The sequence below is a fragment of the Cupressus sempervirens genome, chromosome 4, assembly GCF_028749045.1.
Source record: "Cupressus sempervirens isolate cs-2001-9-10 chromosome 4, ASM2874904v1, whole genome shotgun sequence".
NCBI lineage: Eukaryota > Viridiplantae > Streptophyta > Pinopsida > Cupressales > Cupressaceae > Cupressus > Cupressus sempervirens.
Window position 1 is genome coordinate 827011652 of NC_143121.1, and position 24103 is coordinate 827035754.

Sequence of the window (24103 nt, forward strand, 5' to 3'; positions counted from 1 at the left end):
AACGGAAACAAAGGCAAAGGATGGGACCCACAGAACAGTTAACACGGTGGACCGTGGATTTTCCCCGACCAAACCGCGGCATTTGCGCGTTAGTGGATAACCGTTCAGCTTCGGACCAATGCCCTACAATCCCCCATTCAATAAATTTTCATTTAATACATGTCATACTATAAATAAATGTGTGTTCAAGTACGCGCTAACCTCCCGTCAAAGCAACGAACCTTCGGAAAAGAACATTTACTCGAGAATGTATTCGTATTTCTACGAGATACGTGGTTCCTACCTACGCCGCAGGCCATACGTGTCATACGTAGAGGCGCGTTTCAGTAGTAGAAAATGAAGACGAAGGGAAAGGTTTTCTTCCTTTTTCCTCTTCATTTGCATCAAACGAGGAGAAGCCCTCTGTATTGTCGCGCTCTGTATATTTGCCCGTCGCCGTCATCTTGCGGGAGTTTCATTCATCTGCTGAATCTGGTGAATTTCTCTGCTGATCTGTCGATAATTTGGTGAAATGGTGAAGGAGTCTGAGTACTATGATGTGTTGGGAGTCAGTCCAACGGCAACCGAGGCAGAGATCAAGAAAGCTTATTACATTAAGGTCAGTTGTCGAATACGCACTTGTTTTCTTTTCTCAATTGGCTTTTGTTGTTTTGTATCAGTTAATTGTTGATTCTTGAAAACAACAAATCTGAAAGATCGTAGTTGGTCACGTCGTGCTTGAGGGTGTCAGTCGTGGAAGGGTGGATTATCCTGTCTTAACGAGATTGCTTCTCGCAGTTCGCTGTAAAAATAAGTTTGCAGCGTGCTGACGGAGATTTGTTTCAATATTTGGCAGTTTCGTTTTGATTATTATGTGCAGAAATTTGGTGGTTGTTTTTGTTTGGTAAAATTGATTAGTCTTTGAGAAGAAGGGGTTTGTTTCCAATTCTTGAAACTGAGCACCGTTTTACAAATATTGTCTGTAACCGGGCAAGGTCTAGGTCACGATGTCGAAACTTAGGGTTGAAAAAGTAGGAACGATAAATATAGTATTTGTGAATGAATAATCGGACGAAACTGTGTGAGAGGCTTTTGTATTTGTATATGAATTGTGAATGAAATTTCTTAACGAAAATGCATGGTAGACCTTTGTATTTGTGAGTGGAAAGATGGAAAGATTTATTTAAAACTACAAGTTAGAATTTTACCGTTATTGAATGAAATTTTGTTAAAACTACGCTGTATTTTCGTTGTATTGTGATTGGAAATCTGGATGAAACTGTGTGGTAGATAAGATGCACAATAAATAGAAATAAAATTTCTTGTGTGTTTGGTTACCTACTCCAGATTGGGGTATGACTCGGGCAAGATCTATATGTAAACAAGAACCATTATGGCCTCAGTCAAGTTATCGGTGAAAATATGGCAGGTCATGTTTTTTGGATTGGGAAGGGATAATTCTCTTCCCCGCAGTTGTCAAAATCTTCTCTTAGAGCGGCAAGTTTTACAGGTGCAAAATAGACTTGAATTTAGAGGAAGAGCGATGAAAGAAGTAAAAATAGGTGTGATTTCGAGAAAAAGGTTAAAGAAACCTTGGTATTTTAACGTTGACTATATCTGAGATAGTGGCCTGGTTACAGTGGAGGGCCGCACATGGTTTTTTAATTCGTGGCCAAGTGTGGCCACAGTATTGAACCCTGTTAGATATCGCTATACCCAAATTATTGAGAAAATTACTGTGCAAGATGCTTCCCTTCATATTGAGAAGGGAACTGAAAATTCTGGGTACAGTTGACATGGAATGCTATTTTTACCGAAATACTTATTTTCAGCAAATGATAGATAATTACAAAGGCAAAGCAATAAATTAACTTAAAGTAGCTGTGATTTTGTGAAAATGTTAAATAAAGCCTGATATTGTAATTCTCTTCATCCTTACAAACAAAGGCTTGAAGTGTGTCTAGGCCAATTGATGCTTTTTGCTCCCAAAGCGTTTGCAGGGCTGTGAGATGTACAGAAACTAGTCTTCCTTCAACGCTGAAGCTTTCTGGAAAATTGTAGAAGGTAAACACATCTAAGAAGTGTTCTATTTAAGATATAATTTTGTTGGCAAACTGGATTCCTCCTGCAATAGAGTTTTTGGGTGTTAATTTTTGGCCAAGACCTTCTGAAACGCTGTAAACACCAGGAATTTTATATTGAAGACATTGATTTTCGATCAGAATCAATCTCTCTAGCAGTGTCAGGTGTTGCAATGGAGTATGTAAAGTCTTGCTTGCATACTTTTTGAACTGTCCAGTTCTCAGAGCATTTCTTCCAAAATAAGAATGATGACATATGAGAGCATAGAAGGATCATCACAAAATGACCATGTTTTCTATAAAGTGTTCTTGGCGCAGCAGGAGCCAGGAGAAATATATTGTGGATTGCGTGCAAATGTGTGTAGAAGTTATGGTTGCTGGTTTATCTGGTCATTTATGGTTGTTTCTTTGTTCAATGTCATAATATAATGTTCTATCACATCACGGATCATAGAATATATTTAAAATGAGGAGGAGTGTTTGAACAAGTGCTGTTGCTTCTGGTCATTGCAGCCCTCTGTTACCTGTTTTATAGTGGAACCAAGAAACAAATAATAAATTCCATTATATTCATTCAGCACTTTTTTGACATGACATTGGCTACGTAGTTCACAGACTTGGACTTGGAGAGTACTTGGCAAGCCCATAATTTTCAAATTGGTGAAAAATCGGCAAAAACTGGCAAATAAGAAAAATTAATAAAAATAAGATCAATTGTATAAAACAAGCAACAATTAAACTATAAATACAAATAAGATAAAAAAAGCTAGATAAAAATAAATAAATATATGAATTGTGTTGCAAAGGTGTATAAACAATCATTTGTTTATGTTTTTGCCTGTGTTTTTGTTTCCTCATGATTTTTACGACCTTAGGATACAAACTGGTGAATCCTATGTGGGCAGTGGGCTTGCTTGTACTGCATTTCCTATGAAAGTATAAAATTAGAGGAATTGAGTTTCCTTAGTGGAATTTAATTTCCTCATCTGTTTTTGGCTCTGATTATCCAACAATATTTTGGACAGTTTTGGTTTAGTTCTTTTTCGGTTCTGTTATTGTGTGGGTCATTCTAGGGATTAGCACCATATTTTTGCCAAGTCATAGGTTCCTGTATTTTAGTGTTGATTCAATATGAACAATTCTACTCATCAATTTCTGAAATGTTCATAATTTAATTTTATTGTAATATTGCTATCACAATTTAGTTTTATTGTTCAATTCTATTCAGTATCACAATTTGACTTGCTGTGGGGAAAAAAAAAAGAAACTCCTATTTATCAATTTAGTTTTACTTCAGTTTTCTACATGTGATCAAACACATTTTGTTCTAAATGTTTGGACTAGGTTATAGATTGTTTGAAATGTGGTGCAATTTATAATATGCAGATGATAACAGAGAGGCATCTGATGTGCTTAAATATATGTAAGTGCAGGCTAGACAAGTCCATCCTGATAAGAATCCAAATGATCCTCAAGCGGCTGAAAAATTCCAGGCAAGTAATATTGTTTCCTAATCCATGCTGAAATTTCAATACTTGTCTAATCTGTGCTTAGGGTGCATCCTAATTTATTAAAGCAGGGCCTTGAGGTACACAGACTTGGACACACTACAAAATGTTCATTTGGATGGCAGCATGATATTATTATTGAACTTCTGATCCACATAATTGTCTAAAATATTTTCTTCTGTGGCATTAATGGTAGCTTTGATATTTGATATTTTTATGGTGATGAATATTGTGAGTGTTTGATCTCTTGCACATTTTGAAGCATTTAATTATTCTTTAATTGGACTTAAGCATTTAATTAATCTTTAGTTGCACTTCATTCACTCCTTTTAGATTTTTGGAACATGTTAATTTGAAGCTAAATTCTAGTTTTGGTTACTAGGAATCTAGGATAAGTGCACATATCCATGCTTGCAATACCTATTAAATTATTAATTGAAATTCATACTCCTATGCTATTACCAACATGTGAACTCCCTTTTATTCTAAAAATCAAATAGCACATGTAACTCATGAACTTTAATTTTTCCTAAATGATGTTTATGAGAACTCAATGACTGCTATTTACCTCAAACATCCATTATGTGGTTGTGTAAATGCACATGTAGATGCCTCCAGTGCCTATAAATTGGAGTTTACATGTCTCTGCTATTATCAACATGTGGACATTTCTTTAGTCTAAAAGATAAATAGCACAACAGAGTGTTGATTATCTAATGTGAGATGGAATTCAACTTTTTTTTTTTTGTTATGAGAGGTAATCATTTTAACATATCAACAAAATGCTTGATTAAATGAAGAAAGTTGCATGGAATGGAAATAAGACAGCAAATTAATCAAACAACATAACAAAGAGCAATATCATTAGTCTTTACCCGTCAAAACCCAATGTGGGGTAAGTGCAGAGAAGTTTAGCCGTGCTTCCTTATCCCCACTCTTATCTTGCGTCTTTCTATAAGTCAACTGTCCGGTTTGAGCCTTCAAATGCACCGTAGCTTTTGCTATGCATCTTCACCATGCTCTCCTAGCATGCTTTGTTGTGGATTGCTTGCTCACTATGCTAGTCTGCTGCTTTTAGCTGTTGCAGTTATCATCTGAATACCTCCCTTAGATGACTCTCACAAATGCTTGAGTTTTGTCCAGTGCTATTTGTTGATCCATAGGTGGTATATATGTGCTAGAGGATGGAAAAATCAAAACGAATCCTACAGAGGATTCAGATTTTTAACACATCTCATATAAAGAGATTGGAGGAAGAACATTCTTATGTTAGATTTCTGATGAACACAGTAACTTAGGATCTAATATCTATGAATTAACCTTGAAAAATAATGCTTTTTTATATTAGTTAGATAGATTGAGCTTGCTTGAGCAACAATGCAATCGACAAAATACAAATACGTAGGCCTCTTGGATGAGTGAGTTAGGATGGCTATTGTCAAAGAGGTAGTAAGTTAATCCAGTCAAGTGAGACAAAGCTGGTCTTTGATTGGACAGAGTCATCTAACTTCCATTAATCAAGAATCGATGAGAAATTGTTAGTACTTGATAATCCCAAATCAACGGTCACATGTCATTATTAGTGTAGATGAGTGAAATTAAATATTCTATTATCCTGAGTAAACTTAATAAATAGGTGCACAATTACACTTTGGGATGAACACCAACCTAGGTGCAGTATAATATTACACATACATTTTACTTACGTTTGGATACTTTGTTTGCTATTTTGTGGTGTATGGCCATACCTATCCTGGCAAAAACATTCTACAAAATCTGGTTTCCCATGTGGAACTTGGTCTTTAAACAGTGTGCCGCGTGTTCACATGTTTGAATAATTTTTAGCTCCACTTTACCTGCATTACTTGTTTAATATCAAACTCTGTGACTTTGCTTTGCCTATCTGTATGTTCAATTTGTTTAGCTTTTCTTGTGTCTCATGAGTTAAGTCAGTAAACTTAGCTATGGTGATTTCAGGATTGAAATTGGAAAAAGAAGTCAGAACTGGTTTCTTGCTAAATGTGACATCTTTTTGCAAAATGGCATTGGCTCTATTAATGGATGCTTTATAATTTGTTGAATCTATTTGCAATTGCATTGGAAATTTATTAAACTTTTACCACATATAATGGTCACTGAGATCCCATTTTGAGGAGCACAGATTTAATTTTGAGTATAAGTATATTGTGCATAATTTCCTTTATTTGGGATATTTCTGATATTTTGAAAGGAATCAAGTCGGTCAAGTCATGTTAAAAAAATCATTTAAAAATGTGAATGGTCTTAAATTCTTAATACATATTTGGCCATTCAAGCTGCAGTATTTTATTATAACTACTACGTCTAAAGAAACTTGAAAGTGGATATCTTGCTACAGGTATTGGGGGAAGCTTACCAAGTTTTAAGTGATCCAGCACAACGTGCATCATATGATACTAATGGAAAAGCAGGCGTGTCAACGTAAGACATTTATCGTACCTTTAAATAACATGACTGGATCTTACTCTTATAATCTAGTTCTCTTATAATCTAGATAGCATTGCAGTTGTCACCCATATCAAATATTTGTAGAGTAATTGATCTTGTGGCACTATTTGTACAGAATGTAAATTTTAAAAAGCTATGATTGTGATTTATTGAGTGTTCAAAGATTCTAGATGTAATGTTTATTTTGTGCTTAAATTACCAAAATCATTGTTCTTTTTTTTTTTTTTTTTTTTACTTGGGAGGATCAAATGAATGTGTAAGCAATTCACATAAACTTTGTTGAATCTTTTAATTACTTAGCAATATCTGGTTTATGTTGCTGTAAGACTTACTGATTTTGAACAATCGAGGAATAACTCACCATTGTCCAAGATGCTTCTTCCTTCAGGGATATGATGATTGACCCAGCTGCAGTCTTTGCCATGCTCTTTGGAAGTGAGTTGTTTGAAGACTATATAGGTCAGCTTGCCATGGCTTCAATGGCTTCATTTGAAATATTTACTGATGGTGAACAAATAGATTCCAAGAAACTGCAAGAGAAAATGAAGGTATGCATGGTGCTTTGTTGAAATAGGTCTATCGGCATACAATAATTTCTGGAGTCATTTTTGTGTAGAAGCAAAAGATTCCTAGCTTCATAGATATAGTTAGTAACTAAGTAACATGTTAAGTATTGAATTTTGGATCTGTTATATACTGATAACATCCGGCATATTTGATCATTTTGTTTGAATCTCTCAAGAACATAACTGGCTTTAAAAGAGCTTTTTGTATATTGTAATTACCAAACTTTATTACTATTAATGTATAACAGGCTTATGCCTTCTGCCAAAAATAAATAATTTAAAAAATTCCTTGAATCACATCATTTAATAAAATAATTATTTTACACAAAATTGTTGGATGAGAAGTGCAAAAGCACGAGAATCTTTGGAAACTTGCAAGTTAACAATGAACATAGTGCCTGAGGCCAATCCTTATGAAATTTGATTGAACAGTGTTATAATTGTTTTTGATAAATATTAAATATGCGAAGGTAAAATTCAAGTTTGTTGGAGATCATTATGCTTATTCACTTGGTCTAATGTGCTGGAGGAGAATAACAAATAAATTTCTTTCTCAGTTCCTCTATATTTTATTCTATAGTTGCATTTCTATGAAACAAGAGCATGTGCATGTGTCTTGTTATCTTAGTCTCTGGAAAATGCTTTCCATATTATTTAAGTGTTTTGCTACAATTTTATAATTTTATTTTCGTCAAAGGTTGAATCATGGATTACAATTAATGTATGATACGAATTTATTTATATATGCATATTCACCTGCACTAAATGTGATTTATTTAATGTGGAATATTCTCTAAAGAGGCAGGGGATTTAAATTTTTTGAGATGTGTATCGATTCAGCATTTCATTGCTGGTAATTCTCCAATTGAAGTTGTGCTGTTCTTTTTTGTTTTGTTTTGTAACTTTGTTGGTTTCCTCTTTGTAGGCTGTACAGAAGGAAAGGGAAGAAAAACTTGCAGAGACTTTGAAAAATCGTCTCAATCAGTATGTACAAGGTGACAGGGAAGGGTTTACACAGCATGCTAAAGCTGAGGTTCTGCGTCTCAATAATGCAGGTAAAGTTAATCACAGTTAATATTATATATGAAAATGAGTTTCAGTATAAGTATACTTTCCAATGAGTTATTAGAACTTTGGATCTCTCAGTTGAATAATTATTTATTTAACAAAATCAAGAGCTTTGCGTTATCATAAGGTATGGAAAAAGTACATTCCAAATTCAATCTTGAGTCACAGACCGCATTGGAGATTGTCATGTATTTTTAATAGTTCAAAATAAAGCAAGAAATTTGAGGTTTGAAACTGGCTAGTATAGATGAATGTTATAATGAATTAAGAATCCACATTTACCAATACCATTACAGATCATCATTAACTGTTTCTTTTGTTGAGGAACATGTGTTTTGTTGGTTTATCACATCATCTTTCAGCTGAATAATGATTAATTGAATAAAATCAAGTGCTTTGGTTAATCATAAGATACGATCTTATTGTTCAGTCCTTGGTAAACCTTATATTTATCTATTAAATTAGAATGGGATGGTGTGGCATGCAGCAAAAATCATTTTGGGAAAAAAACTGGCAAACCAAAAACATAATTTTTTTTGAAAAAATGGATTAAGAAAATTTACAAAATTGTAGAAAAATGGCTAAAAAGCAACTACATTTTTTTTTTTTGGAATTTGTGAACATTTGGTAGCTTCAGTTGGATAAACTCAAAGAGAATAAACTGGAGACCGCATTGGAGATTGTCATGTATTTTTAATAGTTCAAAATAAAGCAAGAAATTTGAGGTTTGAAACTGGCTAGTATAGATGAATGTCATAATGAATTAAGAATTCACATTTACCAATACCATTAGTGATCATCATTAACTGTTTCTTTTGTTGAGGAACATGTGTTTTGTTGGTTTATCGCATCATCTTTCACCTGAATAATGATTAATTGAATAAAATCAAGTGCTTTGATTTATCATAAGATATGATCTTATTGTTCAGTCTTTGGTAAACCTTACAGTTATGTATTAAATTAGAACGGGATGGTATGGCCATACAGCAAAAATCATTTTGGGAAAAAAACTGGCAAACCAAAAACATAAGATTTTTTGAAAAAATGGATTAAGAAAATTTACAAAATTGTAGAAAAAAAGGCTAAAAAGCAACCACATTTTATTTGAAATTTGTCAACATTTGGTAGCTTCAGTTGGATAAACTCAAGAGAATAAACTGGGGTTATTTATAGTTTATATATCTTATATGTGTGTGTGTGTGTGTGTTTGAATAATAAATTATTATATTAACAAATGGATGTCCCTTGAAGGAACACGACCCCTCATGGATTATGCTATAAGAGAGGGAGTCGCATTTTGGAAAACATATACCAAGAAGGCAATGCAACTATATATGCAACAATCCACCAAATCTAACATGGTATCAGAGCAGCGTTTGTTTCCTGTTCCTTCTCTTTGATGAAAGAAAGATTTGAATTTTGTAATCTGAAAGGAAGTATTGGGATAATACATGCTGGATGCATGGACATTCCAAAGGTTTTCTATGCCATGAGTAAAATCTTGGTCATTATCTATGCATGCCATGAGCAGGCCTTGGGAGTTTGGGAATCAAGAACTGGAAATATCTTGAGAGTAAATATTAATACTCCTAAGATTAGACCGCCTGAAGACATTAGTGTATTACCTCCTATTGCTGTGAAATATTATTTGCTAGTTGCCATGGGAAATAGATCTTGCGGAGGCATGGAAACTTTGATAAATTATTTCTTCCTCATATACCTTACCGTGAGAAATCTAGAGTGCATCTGAAAACAAATAGAGGAGTCGCAAAATCCATTAGAATGGCTTAATGCGAGGGAACAGTATTGCTACCAAAGTCTATTGCACGGGCCAATATTAGGTTTTGGAGTTCAACCCAAGCAGATATGTTATGACATGGAATTCTCTGTGTGATATAATTTTAATTTTTTGGAAGCAACGGGAACCCTGAAGTAATGATAAAATCTCTGACCCACGTCACTGTTTAGAAGATGGAGTTAAAAGCATCGAAGGAGTTTAGAGGAACAGGTTAAGAATATGATGACCTGAAATAAAGAGAGGTGTATTGGGCCATGTCAACACATGAAGACAAAAAGAAGGAATACCATACTGTAGAAAGCGACGAAATAGTGTCTCTTCGTGACCAACAAATCTGTATAGACATGAATTGGTCAAAAGGACCTTGGATTGATATATTCAGGAATACATATATGCTTGGCATCGTTTTGGAGTTACAAATGAAACCATGAATGCAGCAATATCGCTTGTTTCACTTTGAGTAGATGAGACCGCAATTGTGCATGTCGCAATTTGTGTGGACTCAACAAGGATATTGATCGTATTGTATTTCTCTGCAATTTTTATGTCATGCAATTGTTGCGATAATTATTGCATATAATTGTGATGATGATATTGTGAGGCCTCTAAGATGGATGTCACAACTGTGTATACCGTGTGATGATGATGTCATTTTGGTTATGCTTATCATTGCAATCTCCAATATGGGTGAATTCACATGTGGTTAAAATGCAGTGCTAATGTTGAAAATTACCAAAGCTATCGAGAAATTTTATTGATGATGTCTAGTAGAACCAGAGTTTGGTATATGTTGCAATTGTAACTGCTATTGGTTCAATGTGTTGAAGGGAGTATGTTTCCTTCTATTGGTTGCAACATTGATAAATATGCACTCTTAATGGTGGAGAATGACATTGGTTGCATTAAGGAGAATGTGATATTTGACAATTGAGAAGCTATGTTATTTCTTGCTTTCCAACACTATGATTGGTCAGAGAATTTGTGGATTATTCCTTACCATGTCCGTTGGTCATGAGGAATTATGAGGAGATGGAAAAGCTTTTGGCCAAGGTTGAGCAAGTAGAAATGAAATTAGGATGTCTATTTATCCAAATGGGTGATGAGTGCGATGCCGAGGATGCAATCCAAAGGCTGAATAGCACAAGATTTGGAAGGTAGAGACATTGGCTATATGGAGAATGAATGATAGAACAAATGATTATGCAAGTCCTATACGAAGAGAAACTTCTCTACACCTATTGGTTGCGATGTTGGTTGACATGGCATGTGAAGTTGAGATTGCTGCTCTGCTTGCATTAGAGGATGTGAATGAATGTTTTGAGACCATTGTGATGGTTTGTGCATTACACTTTGGGGTTGTGACTACAACTGACCTTACTACCCCATATGCATCTATGTTTGCTTGCATGGTTGTGGTTGAATTTGCACTAAAATTTTGTTCCTTTTGCTTGGATTGAATGTGTTTTCCATTGACCAATATGCACTTGTTGTCAAAAGGTTGATATCAGATTTAGAGGGCACTTCTTCAAAGGTAAAGGAGCTTAGAAGATCTATGTTCAGAGGGAGTCTGCCACATTCGTCAGTAGGAGCAGATAGAGGATATGTTTCAACCTTTGGTGATTTAGAGGGACTAAACCATATTGAGACAGATTCACCAGTGATCATTAAGTTGTAGTTGTCAAGAGGACTGTGATTCATGAATATACCTAGTGACTATGATTTTAATGGGCCTACCCCTATGTACATATGAGGAAGTGTGATATCCCTGTCACTATTAGTACCGTATAATATAGATAGGTAATAAATTAATAATATAATTATGATTTATTATAATCCTATTATAATATTGAATAATATAGTACTTTTGAAATATGAGAATTTAAATATATTATTAATAATATATAAAGTAAATATATTATGGAATAGTATTAAAATAATATTAATAACAATATATAGTAATAAAAAATATTTTATTTTATTATTAATATAATATATATTATGTTATATGTATAATTAATATCCTTTCCTTAATGACAACTGCACTTTCACTATTAGATTGCCTCCATATGTTCCAATTAGCACTGGTTACCATTCTAGACAATGACTCTTTCACTTTGGGAAGGTGTCTCAAAATAATAATTTTGGAGGCAAAGTGGGTCTCAACAATCTATTTTAAGATCAAAACGATAGTAGATTCACAATTTAAAATCAAGTAATCTATTTAAATTTAAAAACATAAAAAGTTTACTAAACTAATGTGACTAGATTTCTAAACATGTTTAAATTCTAAACAATTGAACTTACCTTCAAGAGCTCCAATTTTGAGAATTGTCTAAATATGACTTGTGTCATATGGTGGTTTGTGACAAACATTTGGATATCTTGTGCCTCGTCATACATTTGTTTTATCCACTCTACCTTAGTGCTAATTTTTTGCAGCACTAGGTTGAGTGAGTGCATAACACAAGGTGTCCAAGAAATGTATTTGTACCGTTCTTCAACCAATAAGCCAACAGCCCTACAATTCTTGGCATTGTTGCTTACTACTTGAACAACATTCCGAGGGCCAACTTGCTCAATGGCTTGGATGAGAATGTTTGCAATGAAAGGACCGTCCTTTATCTGACCTTCACAATCAACAACTCTCAAGAACATTGCATCGCTTGTAGACATTGCAATAACATTCACCAAAGGACGGTTCCTTGCATCTTTCCATCCATTTGATACTATTGTGACACCTATTTCGGTCCATGAATCCTGGATGGGCAGCATGGCAACCTCTACATGGGCCACCTCATCATCAAGTAAAGTGGTGTGTATCTTCTCATTACCAGGGCTCTTGAACCCCTTCGGAGCCTCATTAACTGCTCTCACCATGTATCCACTCTACCTTAGTGCTAATTTTTTGCAGCACTAGGTTGAGTGAGTGCATAACACAAGGTGTCCAAGAAATGTATTTGTACCGTTCTTCAACCAATAAGCCAACAGCCCTACAATTCTTGGCATTGTTGCTTACTACTTGAACAACATTCCGAGGGCCAACTTGCTCAATGGCTTGGATGAGAATGTTTGCAATGAAAGGACCGTCCTTTATTTGACCTTCACAATCAACAACTCTCAAGAACATTGCATTGCTTGTAGACATTGCAATAACATTCACCAAAGGACGGTTCCTTGCATCTTTCCATCCATTTGATACTATTGTGACACCTATTTCGGTCCATGAATCCTGGATGGGCAGCATGGCAACCTCTACATGGGCCACCTCATCATCAAGTAAAGTGGTGTGTATCTTCTCATTACCAGGGCTCTTGAACCCCTTCGGAGCCTCATTAACTGCTCTCACCATGTATTGCCAATATGGTGAGCAAACAACCTTAATGATACTCCAAGCATATACATATCTCACTATGGCTTGATTGCCAATTTGTCTAGCTTCATTTAGAAATGATGCTTCCAATGGTCCCAATGCTTTCTTACTAACAACTTGTTGTTGAGGAGAATGTAAGAATGGATGACCCTCAGTTGGTGGTTCATTGGTAATGTATGCTGAAGACATAGATGAGATTTTCTCTTTCTTTGAAGGCTTACCTCTTTGCAATGGATGAGCAACACTTGCCCTCCCAACAACTTCATTTGCTTGCTTTTATTCTTGAACGTATTTGTCCATAATGTGGTTTGGAAGGAGGGTTTTAGGTAGCCTTCTGTTTACTCTCGGTTTCCCTGTGCAAAATTTAATGCCTTTTTGACGAATAAAGTACAAATGTGCGTTCACTCTACTATAGGAACTACTTGATTCCTCTTTGCAGTGGCTGCAAATCCATACACAACCTCCACCCGACTTTGGTCGAAGCATTTCCACGTATTTCCATAATGGGGAGCATTTGTCGATTTTGAAGTGGGGGTTTTCGGGTGCCAAAACAACTTGCAACTATTTTGTAAATCTACAAAGAACACACAACCATTATGAGTTTGACAAAATAGTCATTTAGCAGAAAAGAAGAGTTTCACTATGTGAGAATTTGACATTGACATTGTAATATTTGCAATGTTAAAATAATTTTAACCTTATGCAGGACTAGAAATGGCTTCCATTTGCATTCAGAGCATCATTCTAATTCTTTCTTACAAAAGCTTTGTTGTAGTGATGGTGCTTTAAATAATAAAAAATGGTTATTCTTTGCTATGCTCTAAAATAGAAGTATAAACCTAAAAAATGTGCCTTTAACTGTATTTACATACAGGTATATCTGCAAATGTGTATATGCATTAAGTCTACGTGTCTATCTCTGTATCTGTAGTTGTGTATAGCCTAAATTCCCTTCAATCTTCCCATCGCAAAAGAGGAATGTCTCAGTCATCGCAAATGTCTTAGTCATGGCATAAGAGGAATGGCTAAGTTTTACAATTTTAACTTAGCCAATTCAATGTCGGTTGTCGCTTTAGGGCTACATTGACTAACATGGCAAACAAAATAAATTAAAAAACTAAAAGAAAATCGTGCTAAAGTCCAAATTCACCTCGAATTCGCTCAATGTTAGTCAAAGTCGTTCTGAGTGCGAAAATTAAAAACGAATTTCGTTGGCACGTGGCAAATTCGTCGAAGGTCCTACAAGTTGAATTTTCAGCAAATGCATATTTGACTGTGGGCAAATTTACAACAATTTTGAATCGCATACAACTTGGCATTGAATCGACTAGCGATTTTGCCTGGGAAGCAGTAAATATGGCAATTTAGTCAATATGTGAACAGAAATATTTAATTGTAAGTTCAGCAGTGAACAATATCATAAAAATCTGGAAACCTAAATATGCCCAAAGGCCAAAGGGCTGCCATGAAGTTCATCATCATGTTCAAGTATAGAAAACAAAATATAGAAAATGAAGTAGACTGCTGCTCCTATTTTGCCTTTGCCACTATGGCATCAAAATCAGAGTCCTCATTGTCATGCTCCATAGGAAGTGTACTTAATGGAGTCCTGTTGTCGTCTTATCCTCATCTATCTAGGCCACATCCTCAGGCCCAGCATCCCATCGCAAATTTGGAATCTGCTTATACTTTGGAGTTTTTGGAGTTTGATGATCTGCAAGTCAAAGAGCATGATGCATTGGCACTAGCGTCTCTGTTTGTTCAGAGGTAAGTCTATTCCTCTGGACGGAGTGGATAAATGAATTCGTGGACCAATTCCTCTCTGAGCAGAGGAACTAGCAACTTGTGCAAGGAGGCGAGTGGCAAGGGCTTTTAATTCAGATCTATCTTTCCCATGCCATGTCCATCCAATAGGATCTCTTTGTGCCAAAAATGCTCTGTCCAACCTCGCTCGTGGCTTAACCAAGTTTGGGCCACAAAGGTTGGTGAAGTCAAGGAACTGTGCACAAAGAGTAGGGGCCTCTTGAACTGAATACCTCGGGATCATCAAATGGGACGCCCCTTCCACCCAACTCTGTATACCATTTGAGATTTAGAGCAAAGGCTGCCATATGAAGTGGGGTATTCATTGTGTTCCACCTCCATGTCACAATAGGCTTAATATGCTCCTTATTAAGCCTCAATGTAGGATCTTTCGCTGCAACAATTCTCTTCATCTTCCCCAACATGCTGTCAAAATTCTCATATATCTCTCCCAGACTAGGGGCGTCAGTATCAACATATCTAATGACATCTACAATGGGTGCTCTGACAGAGCAAATATATTTGCAAGAGGCAAACAAAAATTAAAATAAGAATTAGAAATTAAATTTTTTTAAGTTAGTATGAATAATGAAATTCACCAAGGAAAAGACAAACATTTAATTTAAAAATTAGTAACTTACCTCATTGTGGATCACCAACTCTCATCAAGGTTCCTTTACTTCACCAGTTTTCCTTCAAAGGACTTAGAATTGGGTCATCGTCCCTTGGATTCACCACCATTTATTGGAGGGCCTCATACACCTCAATCATCATCTCCATCAAGATGAAGTATGTGCAATACCTATAGAGACAATTATAAATTAAAATAAAGTTAAACATTAATGATTAAACACATCACATGTAAGTTAGTTGTAACAATTATAAATAAAAATGAACTTAAAGCAAACTAAAAGTAAACTATAATTAAAGTTGACATACCTTGTCTCCGCTGGTTTGAGGAACTCCTCCTTAGAGAAGGACCTGAATAGAGCAAGTGAACTGTGGTGGTTTCATATAAACATTTGCTCTTCTCTAGCTTCTAACACCATTTGTCTCACCGATTCGATCTTCCCTTTGTCCTTCAATGCATGAACACAACAAGGGTGAAAAGATGTGCCTACAAGCACCCTCTACCATTAAACCTGTTGATTTGCACACACGTTTAGAATTTGTGATAACTGTCCCCACTCTAGATTCACCACCATGAATTAGAGGGCCTTATACACGTCAATCATCATCTCCATCAAGATGAAGTATTTGCAAAACCTATAGAGATAATTATAAATTAGAATAAAGTTAAACATTAATCATCATCTCCATCGATCTTATTTCCTAAGCAATCTATTGCTTTCAAAAAATAAGAACCAATAGGGGATGTGACAATGATATTAACGAGTGGCTGATGTCTAACATCGAACCACCCATCCATCACAATAGAGCAGCCCATCCTAACCTAAGTACGTTTCATATCCTCAAATAACGAAGCAACTGTAGAGGACTCGTCATCTAGGATGGTGGTTCATAGTTTATGCTCACCAGGGGGTACAATTGAGGGATTCATATTCAATATATCTTTCACCATTTGTTTAAAATAAGTGGAATAGGTTGCATGATATGGGATACCATTAACAACAAAGAATCTACCAATGGATGCCTCACACTTTTCCTTTGACTGTGCATTAAACAAATTTTCCACCGAGCCCTTCTCACCAATACTGATCTTCTTCTTCCTCTAGACTTAGTAGGGTTGCCACTAGTACCAATGGTGGATGACATATGCCTAGATGATTGTGACTGAATAGTGTTGTGAGGTTTTCACACCATCGCCCCAAAAATTTTGGGGACCCCCATTTTTTAATCGCCTTGGCAAATTTTTTGAAGTAGTTTAAAAAATTTTAATTCGATTTTTTTTGAAAACTTTTAAGTCTTGGACACCTTTAGGCCAGATTTAACTTATTTTCACCCAATTCCAGCTTGATTTTTCAAAACGACCAATTTCATCCTTAGGTCAGACAAAATTTGCAAAAATAGGATAAAATTGCAAAATTTGTACTTAAACAATTTCTTTTGAAAATTTGGATAATTTTCAAAAAATGAAATTTTGTTAGATTTGAACTTTTTTTGGAAAATCTTGAAATTTTTTTTTTGGTGAGAAAATTAATTTTTGTTATGACGAAAGCAAATTGCAAAATCAATTTAAGACTTTAGAGAAATAATTTTATGTGTTAAAAAAACTAAAATTGCTTAGCAAAATCGATTTGGACAAAAAATTGCAAAAATCAGCTTTAATGGATTAAAATTGTCTTGAAAACTTTTTTGCCATTTAATGAAATTGGTAATTTAATATTGAAAAAATGGCTTTTGGTTAGTCAAAATCCAATTTTAATGACGTATTAATTACTAAATCCTCATTAATGGAAACATTTAGCATCTCCAAGGCATTATTTACTTTCTTTTTGCAATTTTGGTCTAATTGGCAATTTTTAAAAGTAAATTTCATTTTGGCAAAGTTAAATTTGGGCTAAGCATTTAATTGGGGGCCATATCTTGTGTTCTAATTAATTTATTTTTGCTCCCAGGGTCCCTGTCGGCTAGCTAGGGAGGATGAGCAAGTAGGGTATAAGAGGAAACTCTTTCCTCTCATTTCCTCATTCCTCACTCCTCTTTGGTGCTTAGGCAATTTTTGGCTAAGGGAAGATTTCTTCTTCCTTGGACGATTTTTGCAAGGGCAGATTTCTTCTGCCTTGGACAATTTTTGCAAGGGCAGATTGGTATTTTCCTTGGATGATTTTTTTTGCAAGAGCAGATCTGCACTCTTCTTGCTTGGCGAATTTTGTGGGAGCCGAAATTTGTGGAAGATAAAATTCTGATTTTCAAGAGGGGCTTCGATTTTCTCCTAGAGCTAGGGCCTCAAGATTTGCAAGGGGTTTGAAATTCTCAAAGTCTGATCCTAAATTTCGAAAAGAAGATCCGACTATTGGTGAAAGTAATTTCAAATCATTTAGAGTTGAAAGAGGTCTTTAAGCTGATTTCTTTCTTTCGTTCTAGTCTAAGGATTGCCTCCCTTGGTTCTGCTAGTCTAATTGTCCACCACTTTACCATCCGTTAATAGGGTGAGGAGATGGAGGATGGTAGTGCAAGCAAAAATCCTAAGGGAACAAACATTAAGAAAGACAAAGAGGATATGATGCCCAAAACAACTTTCTTCTTGAAAATGAGGCGAATAACAGATCCGACTATTGGTAGAGGTGACTTTTAATCATTTAGAGTTCAAAGAGGTCTTTAAGCTGACTTCCTTCTTTCGTTCTAGTCTAAGGATTGCCTCCCTTGGTTCTGCTTGTCTAATTGTCCACCACTTTACCATCCTGTAATAGGGCGACGAGATGGAGGATGCTAGTTCAAACAAGAATCCTAAGGGGGCAAATACTAAGAAAGACAGAGGATATGATGCCCAAAACACCTTTCTTTTCGAAAGTGAAGTGAATAACTGATACCAATGTCGGTATAATAAACATGATACAAGTCAAGGACAGACTGAAGGAAGGACAATCCCCTTTGGCAAAGAAGATATATAGAATGCGGTTGCAAATCACAGCGCAGGCGTCGATACTTCCATTACAACCATGATGAGCGACATCGGAGCAACACTTGATTTTGAAGATATCAGAGAAGAGGACATCAGTGAAGCAAATATTGGATCGAGATTGGATGAGCTAGGAAAGGTTACTATCAACAAGAGACATTTGAACACCCTTTCCTCCTTCAATGTTTTTGTTGGATTCGCAAAAGAGTAGGAGAAGGATCATGAGAAGACACTACAAGCAGCAAACAGTGTGATGAAATCGACGGAACTTAAGATAAAGCACACACCTTCTCCCATGGGAGAAATTAATGAAAGGCTAGCTAGGTTCATTGCCTTAGCTAAAAGAATGAAAGAAAAAGGGAGTCATATTAGAAGATCATTTAATGTAAGCCCAAGTGGCAAGTTCTCTTTCTTCTAGAATAGGCAAAGTAATGTGACTCGGACTCGGCAAGGGTATAACTTGATTCGTGACCCGGCTCGGACTTGGAAATGACTTGGCAGTGACTCGACAAAGTGAAAAAACTTCAAAATTTTGAGATTTTTTAGGATTTAAAGAACATTTCATGCACCCATTATTGAATAAAGCTTAAAAACACAATAACATCATTAAATAGGAGATAATTTGATCATAATGCACATACTTAAAGTTAAAAGTCAAACATACATCGATTACATAAGTACACTGCACAATACTACAAAGTTAAATTGCTAAATACTATATTACTAGTAATTAAAGTTTAAACAACAGCTGAAGGAAATATTATAAAAGTAAAACATACAATCATATATAAAATGATAAATCCATGCAACCCATCAAAATGTATATGTATTATGTATTATGAAATCCAACAAATTAAGATTCAATGAATCAATAGTCATCATCAAATGTTCCAAATTTTGATCATATATTAAGTTAAACAAAAAGTTAAAACAAGACTATAGCTATGGCTCCTAGTCGGAGTCGGAGTCATCATCGTCATCGTCATCTTCATCTTCATCTTCATCTTCATCCCCAATCTCAACCTCAGGCTCAATATAATCTATAAAATGCCTCTTAGTAAGGTGTTTAAGGTAGGTCTTCGATGACTGATTAGCCATAGCATCAGACTGTGAGGTGCCTCTAGGATCAACTGTAGTCTCTGGCTCTGCCAATGCCTGTGAGGTGCCACTAGGATCAACTGTAGTCTCTAGCTCTGCCAATGCCTGTGAGGTGCCACTAGGAACAATTGGAACTCTCTGGTCCTCTGTTGCCATAGTCACAGCCTTAGCTTGACCTTCTCTATCTGCCTAGTCAACCCACTGTAGGTCCTCATCATCAAAGATAGGATCAGTAGCCTCAGTGATCCGCTTAGACTTTGGATCAACCTCCTCTAGAGTAATCAGAGAGGTGTCACATTCCAAAATCTCCCTGGTCCTAATGTGCAGGTTGTAATGCACAAAGACTAGCCTATTCATTTTCTCCACGGACAACCCGTTACACCTCTTCGAGTGGATGTGCTCGAACATGCTCCAGTTGCGCTCACATCCAAAAGCGCTACTTGGTTGGCTCAAAATGCGGATGGCGATTTGTTGAAGGTTTTTGGTTGAAGGCCCAAACATTTGCCACCATCTATCTGAATTTTGAAAAAAAGAAAAGAAAAAAATATTAGTCTCATTTCAAAATTTGAACTTTAAAGTTTAAACTTAAAGTTTAAAGCTAGAAATTTAGAAACTACATTGTATAAGGTTTAAGCTGCAATTTTTACCTGGTTGCAATTTTGTACGACCTTCTTTGCAAATTTGACTTGAAAAAATGGGCCTTGATGCATTATTATAGGCATCCATCTCAAGCAATATATCTGTGGCATTAGTGGCCATCTTCGATATCACAGTGTATAGGCCCCTAAGAACCTCCTCATTTGCCTTGAAATCATCACGAATACGGTATGCCAGATTGAGGTAATAGGTTGCTGCATGGATGGGCTTATGAAGCTAATTTTGCCATCTCCTAACAATTATGTCCCAAATAGGGCCATAGTTTTTCTCAACTCTGACATATTTGGCCTTAATAGCCTCTTGACCCTATCCATACCTTCATAAATGTAGCCCATAGAGAGCTTCTGGCCATCAACAACTCATAGGAGGGCTACAAGGGGCTCAGTGATCTACAAAACAATTAAACAAAAAAACAATTTAGTGAATGATGAAACTTTGCAAAGTTGCACCATGAAAATAAAACAAAAATATGTATGAGATAAATTAATTTATAAAATTTTAAGACTTAAGCTTTTAAAATTTAAATTACCTCCACAATCTTCGAACATGGCTCCTAAAAACCTTCATCATCATAAATGCATTTTGTTGCATCTATCCCTGCAAGGCTGGTGGCAAAGGAGGAGGAACTCCATTTTGGACCAACAAACATGCACCTCAAAGCTAACCTTGAACTCAGCAACGATTTTAGTGTGATAAAATTAGAGACAAATCTTGTGATACTAGGAGGAGCCAACTCCTTTCCCTTCGTGTATTGCCTCATAGTGCTGAGGACCAAGGCATGATTATAGATGAACTTATAAATTTATAATTTTTTTTGGCCTTGGTAACACATGATTTCACCCATACAAGCTTGCCAATATACTCTAACATGAGGTTGATGCAATGGGCCGCACATGTAGTCCAAAAGATTTTTGGGTGTCTCTCCATCAAAAGTTTTCTTGCAGCAATATTAAATTAGTTAGTAAACAGTAAATTTTTTTGATGTATTAAATTTTTTTTAATTTTCAAAATTTAATGAAAAACTAAAACAAATTTTTTAGAAGTAGAACTTATAAAGTTAGAAGTTCAAATTTTATTTGCAGCAACATATTAGTTGCATTATCAATCACCACTTGGACAACATTCTCTTCTCCCACCTCCTTTATGACCTCCTCAATAGCCTCACATAAGAATTTTGCATTTTTCACATGTGAGGAAGCATCTATAGACCTCAAAAACATGGTGGATACGGAAAGTGAAAATGAAACAAAGTAATTATCATTCAAGAATAGAATCAATAGTCAATAAAACAAAATTTTCGTTATTCAATAATACATTAAATTTTAAATATAGACTTTAAGAAGTAGAGGATGATGAATTACGTCCGCTAGAAATAAGAAAATTTAGGAGGGTCCTATTCTTCCTATTTGTCCATCCATCCGTCATAATGGTACACCCCTTTTGGCTCCAAATTTTTTTATGGTCCTCCAATAGTAAGAGGGGGCCACTTAACTCATCTTCAGTGGGGGCTTTGAACCTCGCACCACAGATGGAAACTACATCAATCATCCCCTACCAATAAGGAGTCTTGTTACATTTATAAAAACATTTTAATTAGCATATTTTAAATTTTCAACATCAAGTTAAAACTTAAAAGTATAAAATTGAATTTAAATTTTAAAACTTAAAACGTGAAATAATCAAATATAAATGAAGTTGAAGTACCTGGCTGCTATAAATGGAATGTTGCAGAAAAACCAAAACTTGCAAATTGCTCTTATTCCAGCTTCATGTACCTCCCTATTCCAGCCCAATCTCTCAAGTGAGGGTTGTGCACTAGGAGTGGAATGCGGTACAAAAAAATTGTCCAACTTAGATTTTCTGACTCTAGGACAAAAGGTAAAGCCAGTAGGCCCAGTACTACTAGAGGGGGCAGTAGCCACAGCAGTAGCACCACTAGCAGTGGAGGGAATAGATTTAGAAGAAGTATGACTAGCAGAAGTACTAGGACGATAGGGGGGAAGGGAAGAACCTTTTCCAACACAACCTACTGACTCAAAAACATTCTAGATGAGTGTGGAAGAGAACTAGAACCAATTTGAGCTAACTCTTCTAATTGTTTTTTCTTTAATTCATTTTCTTGTTCATATTTTTCCAAGGCTACGTAACAAAAACGTTGAGCCTCAACAGTTGCAGCTCTACAAGACTTAGTATCATGACCACATATGCCAGCAATATGGTATTTCAATCTATTTATCCCCCCACTATTAATGGTTTTGCAAAATAGGCATTTTGTTTGAGTTCTAGTTCTACCCGGAAAGTCTATGGTGAACTTCCAACACTTATCTTTTTTATTGCCTTTAGAGAGCTTGGGTTTTTTTAACCTCCAGGAGCCATTATGAGCAAGGAAAAATGTAAAGGTTGCTGCAATAAGATATTTTAGAGCATATATTACCATTTAAGCATTGTATTTTATGAAGATCTAAAGTAAAAAAAAACTCATAAACAAACAAAAAAATTCATCCAAAAAACTCATAAGCATAGAGAAAAAAATCATAAAAATCTAAAAAATCAACTCTTACCTCTTTCAAATGCTTTGGGAAGTGTTGAGAAGAGCTTCTATAAACTCCTTGATGATTTCAATGCAAGCTCCAATGTCACAAATGCAAGCTTTTCTCCTCTTCCTTTCAGTTGGTTGCAAAACAAGGACACTCTGTTTCTCTTTTACCTCTCTCTCTCTTTCTTCTCACAATAGAGTGTTATGGAAGCCCTTTTAGGGTTATAAGAGTGAGTAAGAAGAAAAAAAAACTTTAAAAAAGTATGCAAAAATTAATATTTTAAGCCAATCAATTTTATGTTGCCGCGGTCGAGTCAAGCAGCCCGAGTTAGGCGAGTTACGCAAGTCACGCCACCCGACTCGCCGCTCTCGAGTCACGAGTCATAATGACTCGGTTAGGTATTGGTAGCTCGCTGACTCATGTGACTCGCCTGACTCGCAGCGAGTTACGTTACTTTGAGAATAGGACAAGTGTTTATTTCTAATTGGCCGTCATTTTGGTGCCTTCTCATTGGTTGCCACTTTTACACTTTTTTCATTGGTCCATTGACAATTGACGAGGTGGCGTCTTCTCATTGGCCGATGGGGTGGCAACCCTAATTAGGGTTTCTAGGATTCAATCTGGATTGTCGATTTTGCTTTTGATCTCTACCGTCAGTTGTAATTTTGGCATTGCTCTCATTTGTAAGGGTCGGAGAAAATTGTTGCGTAAGATAATATCAAAATTTGCTATTTCTTTCTCATTGTTGTGACTAGCATTGATTAAGGGCCTTTGGTATTGTTGCATGGTTTCTACTTCCAAAAAAGAGTAAATTTCTTTTCAAGTTTTTGAAGCAAATTTCATTTCAAGTTGCTAAGTAAGAATAAAGTAGATGGATAGTTGTATGGTAGCATTAGTAGGTGTTTGATAGGGATCAATACTAGACCACTAGCATTCAAGCGGCTTGTTGGGAAGCCTTGTGGAAAACTAGTTTATTTTTCCTTTGAATCATTGCACTTGTGGAAGTGAGGCTGCTGATTAACTTTCATTAGGTTCGATGCCCGTCCATTTGCTAACCTTTCCATTCATAGGAGTAGGAGTAGAATAGTGAGTAGTTGGAGTAGGAGTAGAATAGTGAGTAGTTGGGTCGTCAAATTTCACTCTAAGAAAGTTAGGAAGGTAGAAATCATTAGAAGCATTATTGCCTCCTCTTTGCACAATCAACACTATCTGGCGCTACATCCTCCACCATCACCGTCACCATCAACATCACCTGGCACTCATACAAAATCATCACCATCTCACCAAAAACCCAAGTCATCCTCGAATGAATAGCGTAAGGCCGCCTACATGATTACCAACAAATAACATTGATAAAGCTGAGCGAGAATCCACAAGAGTAAGGAACATTGGAGTTATTCTCATATCCCATGAGCAATAACTTTTCAAGAGAAGAATTGTATGTTTGATACTCCATATCAAATATTCAATTACTAATATGTTATGTAAGTGATACAAAACTCGCAACAACAAATAGATGGTGATGTCATTGTCAAATTTCGGCCCCCCATTTCAGCCTCTAAATGCAA

General features: G+C 35.7%; 1 protein-coding gene across 2 annotated transcripts in view; it reads left to right on the forward strand.

Annotated features, from left to right (window-relative positions):
* The first annotated feature begins 370 nt into the window (after positions 1-370).
* Positions 371-24103, forward strand: part of LOC149563936 (chaperone protein dnaJ 10-like) — a 54809-nt gene continuing 31076 nt past the window's right edge. Inside the window, exons 1-5 of one of the 2 annotated variants that reach the window (XM_089827046.1) lie at positions 371-598; positions 3447-3553; positions 5946-6028; positions 6444-6603; positions 7547-7676. In XM_089827046.1, the coding sequence (XP_089683172.1) occupies positions 6448-6603; positions 7547-7676 (286 nt within the window). In that variant the 5' untranslated portion in view covers positions 371-598; positions 3447-3553; positions 5946-6028; positions 6444-6447. The remainder of the gene's footprint in view (positions 599-3446; positions 3554-5945; positions 6029-6443; positions 6604-7546; positions 7677-24103) is intronic. The other variant, XM_089827045.1, reaches the window with a different exon arrangement.